This window comes from Pteropus alecto, unplaced genomic scaffold, assembly GCF_000325575.1.
Source record: "Pteropus alecto unplaced genomic scaffold, ASM32557v1 scaffold23, whole genome shotgun sequence".
Lineage (NCBI taxonomy): Eukaryota > Metazoa > Chordata > Mammalia > Chiroptera > Pteropodidae > Pteropus > Pteropus alecto.
The window spans coordinates 7,013,600-7,020,974 of NW_006435837.1; the positions used below are offsets into that span (position 1 = coordinate 7,013,600).

The 7,375-nt window shown below is 43.6% G+C and overlaps 1 protein-coding gene across 2 annotated transcripts in view; it reads left to right on the forward strand.

Moving 5' to 3' along the window:
* ASB9 (ankyrin repeat and SOCS box containing 9) overlaps positions 1 to 6,621 on the forward strand; it is a 19,299-nt gene extending 12,678 nt beyond the window's left edge. The window contains exons 5-7 of one of the 2 annotated variants that reach the window (XM_006911688.3): positions 1,081 to 1,215; positions 2,620 to 2,811; positions 6,417 to 6,621. In XM_006911688.3, the coding sequence (XP_006911750.1) occupies positions 1,081 to 1,215; positions 2,620 to 2,811; positions 6,417 to 6,541 (452 nt within the window). In that variant the 3' untranslated portion in view covers positions 6,542 to 6,621. Of the gene's footprint in view, positions 1 to 1,080; positions 1,216 to 2,619; positions 2,812 to 6,233; positions 6,302 to 6,416 lie in introns of those variants that run through there. The other variant, XM_025046623.1, reaches the window with a different exon arrangement.
* Positions 6,622 to 7,375: the final 754 nt, after the last annotated feature.

Consider the following 7,375-nt stretch of genomic DNA (forward strand, 5'->3'; position numbering starts at 1 on the left):
TATACTGTGAAATGATTACCACAGTGAAGTTAATTAACACATCCATCACTTCACACAGTTACCATTTTTTGTGTATTTTGTTTTTTTGTGGTGAGAACACTTAAGATCACCTCTCTTAGCAAATTTCAAGTACACAGTTCAGTAGTATTAATTGTAGTCACCGTGTGGTACACAGAACTTATTCATGTGGGTTAATTCTTTTTTAAAGTCACATTTTTTTCTGATATTCTTAACCCTGAAACAAAAAATAAAATTCTAAGTTTTGCTTTTCTCCAATGCCGCCACCCTCCTCCTCCTCCTCCGCCTCCTCTTCCTCCTCCTCCATCATCATCATCACCATACCTTGCCAGAGGGCTTTCTTTTTCTCCAGTGGCATTCACAAAATGGCTTCCTATGATCCTTACAGCAGCCCATATTATAATTCTCTCTTGAAGCATTGACATGTATTCATTAAGAGACATGCTAATTCGTCACATTCGCTGAATACACGAATTAAATGGTATAACAAGAGAAATGCAAAGGAGTAATGTTTAACGTATGACATTCTAGACCAGGGAAGAGTGATTCAGCTTTCATTGAACCTACTTTGCCAGACTGGGTCCCGCTCACGTCGCATTTGGCAGCTTCTTCTAAGCCTCGCCTGTGCCCACTGTGGCCTGTTTCTCCCAAGGCTCGTCCTGGGTGAGGTTGTAAGTTAGTTTCCCTGTCCCTTGACCCACACTGTGCCTTTTCTTCTTGAGATCTACCTTTAGTCCGTGTTCCTCCATATGTCCCCCAGCTGTCAGTTCCATTTCTGTATGTGGACTGATTACAAAGTCCGAACAATTGGAAAGGGCGAGTACTTATTTGCTTACCGTGGCAAGTAAACGCAGTGCTGTTCTACCCAGAACTGCAGATCACATGTATGGTCAACCCATTAACTGATGGCGGTGTTTCAAATCATTCCCTGTTCGAAGCAAAGGAAATAGCTTTTGGTCCCCTGGATAAGTTGCTGGCAGATTTAATCAAAATGGGGAAGATGGTGTTTCTCTAGCTAAGACAACTTGTGCTGTAACTATTTTCTATTGCTTTGGGCTGCAGGCCACCTGAAGTGCATCGAGTCCCTTGCAGCTCATGGGGGCGACTTCGACCATAACATTGGCCACCTGGGCACTCCCCTGTACTTGGCTTGTGAAAACGAGCATATTGACTGCGTCAAGAAGCTTCTGGATTCAGGTAAAACCGAAAGCAAAATGAAACAAGGAAAGCAAAGGAGAAGTAAATTAAATGTATTTTAAAGCTCTTTCTTTGATAAGTGAGGGAAGAATGTGGGCAGTGGAGTCAGACAAGGTCAGGGTTCATTCTGGCTGTGCTCCCATGAGGAATTCTTGTAAACTGTGCGAACTTTAGCACTTTCACCTGTAATAGGGATAATGATGGTGATGATAGTAATGTTTCCCCCTGGGGTGGTCCTTGATGAAGATCACTTTCTCTTCCCTTTCCTCTCCCTCCGTCCCTCCGGCCAATCATATTATTAGGCCCTGCATAACTCCCAAAGCTGCTGGACTAAGGCTGAGTCTTCACTAGTTCTCTTTGTTTTTGAAATTGAACTTGCCCCATTTTCAGCCCATTGTAAATATTATATTATTTTTGAAAAAGCTTATGTAACATCATTCTTTTTCACCTCCCTACTGTCGTCCGGTCCCCTCTTCAAAACTTGGAACACCATTTCATCACCTCTTTAATTATCTGAGTCTCGTTTAGCCTTTAAAATTCCAATAATCTTTCCTCCCCCGAATGTTCTTATATTTCTTGCCTTCTACTCATCTGGTAGGAGATTCACGTTCATTCATTTAGATTCATTTTCATTCATATTCTCTCTCTCTTCCTCCCTCCCGCCCCCTCCTCTCTCATGGTCCTCGGTATATTTTAAGCTCCTAGTCAGGAAAGGGCCAGGTTTGGCATTCCTCGCAAAGCCAGGAACAATACAGTTACCATTTGTTGAGTAGGCAGAGATCTCCATTTTGCTAGAGGGACAGCAACTCAGGAAAAGCCACATGTTTCAACATGTCACAGTGGGAGCCGGCATACAGGCTGGGGTAGGGATTTGTTGAAACTGTAGAGGTAGAATTGGGAGGGATGGCCCTGGAAATCCACCTTGCTCCCTAAGAGGGAGATTTTGGCACCTTCCCTGTGATCCTGATTGGCCAGCCCAGTCTAGGAGAAGCCGTCACAGGGCGATTGCTCTCCACAGTCTCAATCACCCAGTCCCGAGTCTCAGGTTTTAAACCCCAGCCTCATTTCCAGTCTGTACTGGCTAACGTTAGGGATCCAGTAATAATGTGTACCTTTTATGCCACCAGGATTTTTCTTGTGTGTATCACACCTATGTGTAGCACTCACGGGCAAAGTTTTAAACCTCATATGCTGTATAGCTCATGTTGTACATTCGGTGACGTTGTCAAATGGCATGTTCCCCATGTTATGAAATGGAATCAAGTCATCTTCTGTCTTCTCAGGAGAATTGCTGTGCCCACTGTGGATGTGCTTTCGTTGCGGAATTTTGAGGTCCAGTGCTTTGGGAAGGGGGATGCTTGGATTCTACTCCTTGGCTGACTCTCTGTTCTTGTGACTGTTTAGGAGCAAATGTGAACCGAGGCCGGGGCCTGGACTCCCCTCTTCACGTGGTGGCTAGGGGGTCCAATGTGGAGCTGGCCCGCCTGCTCATGGACTTCGGAGCGGATCCCCAGGCCAGGGATGCTGATGGCAAACGTCCCTCGGAGCTGGTGCCTTCAAATAGCCCTCTGATCGAATTCTTCGTGGAGCATGAAGGTACTTCTCCTTTGCCCAAACCTAAACCCTAACCCATAGAAACTCCTGCAGGTTCTCGCAGGGGGCAGGTACTCACCGAGTTCTGACTTCTGGTCCTATAGAAAAGATCACATTCTGCCATCACCAAATGTGGGCTGCTGAAATAATGTAGCATTCAACAAGGTACATTGGTGATGTAGTAAATAACCATCCTGCTGTTGGGCATGTGGGAGATGGGTTGTTTTGTATGATCTAATATTCATATGTGGGGTAGGCTTATTTTCAGAAAAATGAAGATATTGTTTTAAAATTTTAATATTAATGCTGTCTAAAACGTGCTTTAGAATGATGTAGCAGAAGTCTCTTTGGGGTTGTACAGTGCCCCCAGGATGTCTTGGTGCACTACAGATGGGCCGAACTACTGGGCATTTGGTTTCTGGGAGTGAGAATGCAACGAATTAAGCGTGGTAAGGTATTACATTAATGATTCACAGCAACCTGGAAACATTTACTATTATAAATTAATCGACACTAAGTCCACATTCCTCCATAAATAAGAACTGATGCTTCTGTCCCAGACAACTAAACCTCATGGTTGAGCAGCATGCAAGGGAGTAGGGACACTTCCCTGAGCTGTGGAGGTCGGGTAGTGGGCTGGGGAGCAAAGACCCCTCACAGTGCATTCTTAAATGTATCTAGAGGAAGAGCACAGCCAGCTCAGGACCTGCATTTTTTTTTTTTTTTTACCAGAGTGTGGACTTTAAGTTTTAGGGGTCGTAGGACTTGAAAGCAGCCTTCCCTACCAGAAGGATTCATGTTGTAATCGCTTATTTTCTCCCCACATGCTGAGAATTAGGGCTGGCTCTAGGCACAGTTGTAAAGTGGCCATGGACTCTTTCTCCCTCTTATTCCCGCCACCCCAGGGTCCTCACGGCCAAAGCCCTGCCTTAGGCCCCCACACAAGGCCTGTACTCTCCATACCTTGCCGGCTGGGCTGGGGAACACTGACCCTGGGCGAGGAACAGTCTAATAGAAACCTTTATATTAAGCAGTGGGATAAATACCCAGGCAGGTCTACCTGCGTTTTCGAGATGTCTTCTTTTCAAAAAATTTTATTTATATACACAGGGCCGATTCCTCCAGCAGGCATAGATAGCACAATACTTTAATTCCTTTTTAATATAAGAAGGAAAACTGAATAAAACTCAACCTGGATGATATTCGTCTTCACACCGACACAATTGTAAAATAGTTTTTTGAATTGGGAAAGAAATCCACAAAGGCAAAAGTGCGTCAGGGCCCCCTGAAGTCATAAAGTCATATGTATAGACACACACACACACGCACACGCACACGCACACACATTCCAGTCCCCACCCCAGCAGATAATCTCGCTGGATTTTCCGATTGTCTCCACGGACTCTTCCCTCCCACTTTATTTCCCAAAGCCATTCCTAGACACCTGTGTTGCCTTTAATTCACACTTTGATGACTGTGTGGCCAGTGGTCCTACTGGTTTATAAAATGCCATTTGCCATTGTGGAGAACCACCACTTCTTCTGCTTCCACGAGTCATTTTTGGGGTTTTAGTAACGTCACCTCACAGCAGGCTGGAAGGCCATGGGAAATGGGGACAGGCGAGCACAGAAAGCCAGACCTACAGATTTAACACAGTAATTTCCATCTGTGGGTGTCCCTGGAAATCAGTTCAAGAATAGTACCATCCCAACTCCCTTGAAAAGCATCTAAAGCAATGTTTACTGCCGGCAAACAATGAAAACTAAAAAGGACTCCTTCAGCCCAGCTCGACAGCAGCCATTCCTGAACGCACATTGGCCCTAAAGCATCACAAGAGTTGCTCGGGAAGAAAAAGAAGTCAAGACCCAAAGCAATATGCCAAGTCGTAAGCATAGAATGAGCTGATTTTATTATTGAGCGTGGCAAATTGCTACAGCTCCGTAGTGGGTTTTCAGCTCTGTTTATATGGAATTAAGGCTACAGTTGTTATACACCATCCTGCTCGTGGTAAACAGCAGATAACTCAGTTTGCATCAGTCATTGCATGAGATTGCTCTGATGTCCTGTTTTTCCTAATTCTCCATCAGGCTTGTTCTGATGTCTTGTTCTTCATAATTCTTTATCAGTACCTCCTACAGTTGTCCCTGACAGTGTATCTAGTACAGATGATTAGTCACATCCTTCAACGTTCCTCAGTGAGACGAGATTAAGTTGTTTGCCCGCAGAGCACCTTTGTAGAGTGTAAATATATGCTGAGTGCACTGGAAGCAGTTCATTAATACATGCCTTGAGTACACTGAATAGAATCTGGAAGGGACCCTAGACTCCAACAGGGGCCTTCTGAATGTGCTGTGAGGGCCCGATTGAAATTATTGCATTGATTTCTTTATATATGTGTCTGTTCCTACCTCTCCATGTTCTCTATCACCCGAGAAATACGCAGCCCACTTTATCCTGTAGCGTCTGGTGACACTGTAGGAATTTAGAAGCCACTGTATTCTTTTGGTTGTATTCTCAACCCTGGGAGCACAAGCAAATCACCTGGGGCACATGCCTTTGACAAATAGATATCCGGTCCCCACCCAACAATACATCTCTGGGGTGGGGTCCAACTTCCTGTAGTTTAAAGCTGCCCTCCTCTAATAGGTTATTCTGAAGTACGGTCCGGACTGAGGGCTACTACTTTGTGGGGTTCTTCGGGGTATATAGATTTGCTTTTAGAAAATTGTTTTAATAACCTAAAGAGAATCCCCATTACAATTTGGTGCAGATTGGGGGTGGGAAGTTGTTTTTCAACATTTTACCCTATAACAGGGTTTCTCGGCCTCAGCACTACTTAACATTTTGGACCATTGGAGGCTGTCCTGTGCACCGGAGGATGTTTAGCAGCATCCCTGGGCTCTACTCATTAGATGCCATAGCACCTTCCCCTAAGTTGTGACAGCCAAAAGTGTCTCCAGACATTGCCAAGTGTCCCCGGGAAGCAAGATACCCATCTTTTCCCCCTCCCCTCCCCTCTATTGAGAACTGCTGTCCTAAATGTAAACTCTTGGCTGGTCTCCTGTGCAAGGTTTGTGCTAGTTCACTTTTCACCTATGAATTGAAGCGCTGGGCTAACTCTGAATGCAGATTATGAAAACAAATATGCCTTAAGATAACACATACTTCTGATTCACCGATAGCTCATTATATCTAAATAACTTAAAATTGCTCAAATAATACAAATGTCTGCATCTAGAAATAGGACCTTATTTTTAATGTAAAAGACACGAAAGCCATTAAACATGAATTTTATTTTCATAATTGGGAATTTAGGGTAACTTAGTAGTTCCAAAATTAGCTTCCTTAAGCCTCCGTTAGTGAAACTAAACTTTGAATTTTTCAGTCCGTTCTAAATGAAAACCTAACAAACTCATTTCAATTAGATAGTTCACAAAAGAGAACGTAACCTACGAACGCCTTCTATCAAAAAAACGAAAATGATCTTAAACGGTACCATATTATTTCCTTATAACAACGTTATATCCTATATGCTTTAAAAGAAGGAAAGAAATAAGTCGTCTTAGATCACTGAAACCAATGTGTGGCTTTGTCTTATCTTTCTCTAGGGCCCCCTTCTTTGATGCAGTTATGCCGCCTCAGAATCCGGAAGTGCTTTGGGGTCCAGCAGCATCATAAGATTGCCAGCCTCTTCCTCCCTGAGGAGCTGAAACGCTTTCTCCTTCACATTTAAATGTGTCAAACGGTAGACAAACCTTTACCGAATGTTGTATCCACTGGAATTTAAAAATAAAGTTCAGTTTATAGACTACAGCTAGTTGTTTTCGTTTGGATTTTTGTTTTCAATGCAAACACATTGGGTACTTTTGTATTATTGGTTGGAAGGCATGAAGACTTTTTTCTCTCCTCTCTGGAAGTGTGTGGTTAAAAGAATATTGTTTTGAATATCTACTACATGCCAAACACTGAGCTAGGAACGCTTTGCGCATCGTCTGATTTAACACTCACAGCAACCCTACCAGTTGGGTACTATCCCTGCCCTTCTCCAGGTGAGACACTGAGATCAGGGAGGTCATTTTGTCCAGTTCCCTACAGTGAGGACGGGAAGATCAGGTTCAAGTATAGGTTTTCTGATGCTAACCTGGGGATTTTGGAGGGAGGCAGAATTTTCCAGTATCACTGTCCTTGTCCCATCTCTGTTACATGGGAAAGCAGATAAAAAAAAAAGACATTTCTTTGTCTATGTCTTTTTTTTAAATTTATTTTTTTATGGTGACATTGGTTAATGAAATCCGGTAAGTTTCAGCTGTACACTTTAACAGTCAGGCACATATATATTTACGCTGCGTGTTCACCTCCCATAGTTAGATTTCCTTCTGTCACCACATATTTGACCCCCTTTATACTTCCCCCCTCCCTCCGACTTTTTTTTTAAACCTTCCCTGTTCTTATGACAAAAGCACTACTGCCCTAGTATGGTGTAGGGGCCAGTTCTTTTTCTCAACCCCATATACATATCAGGCATATTCTAGAACCTACCCTGCTGTCCAACACAGTAGTTACTAGC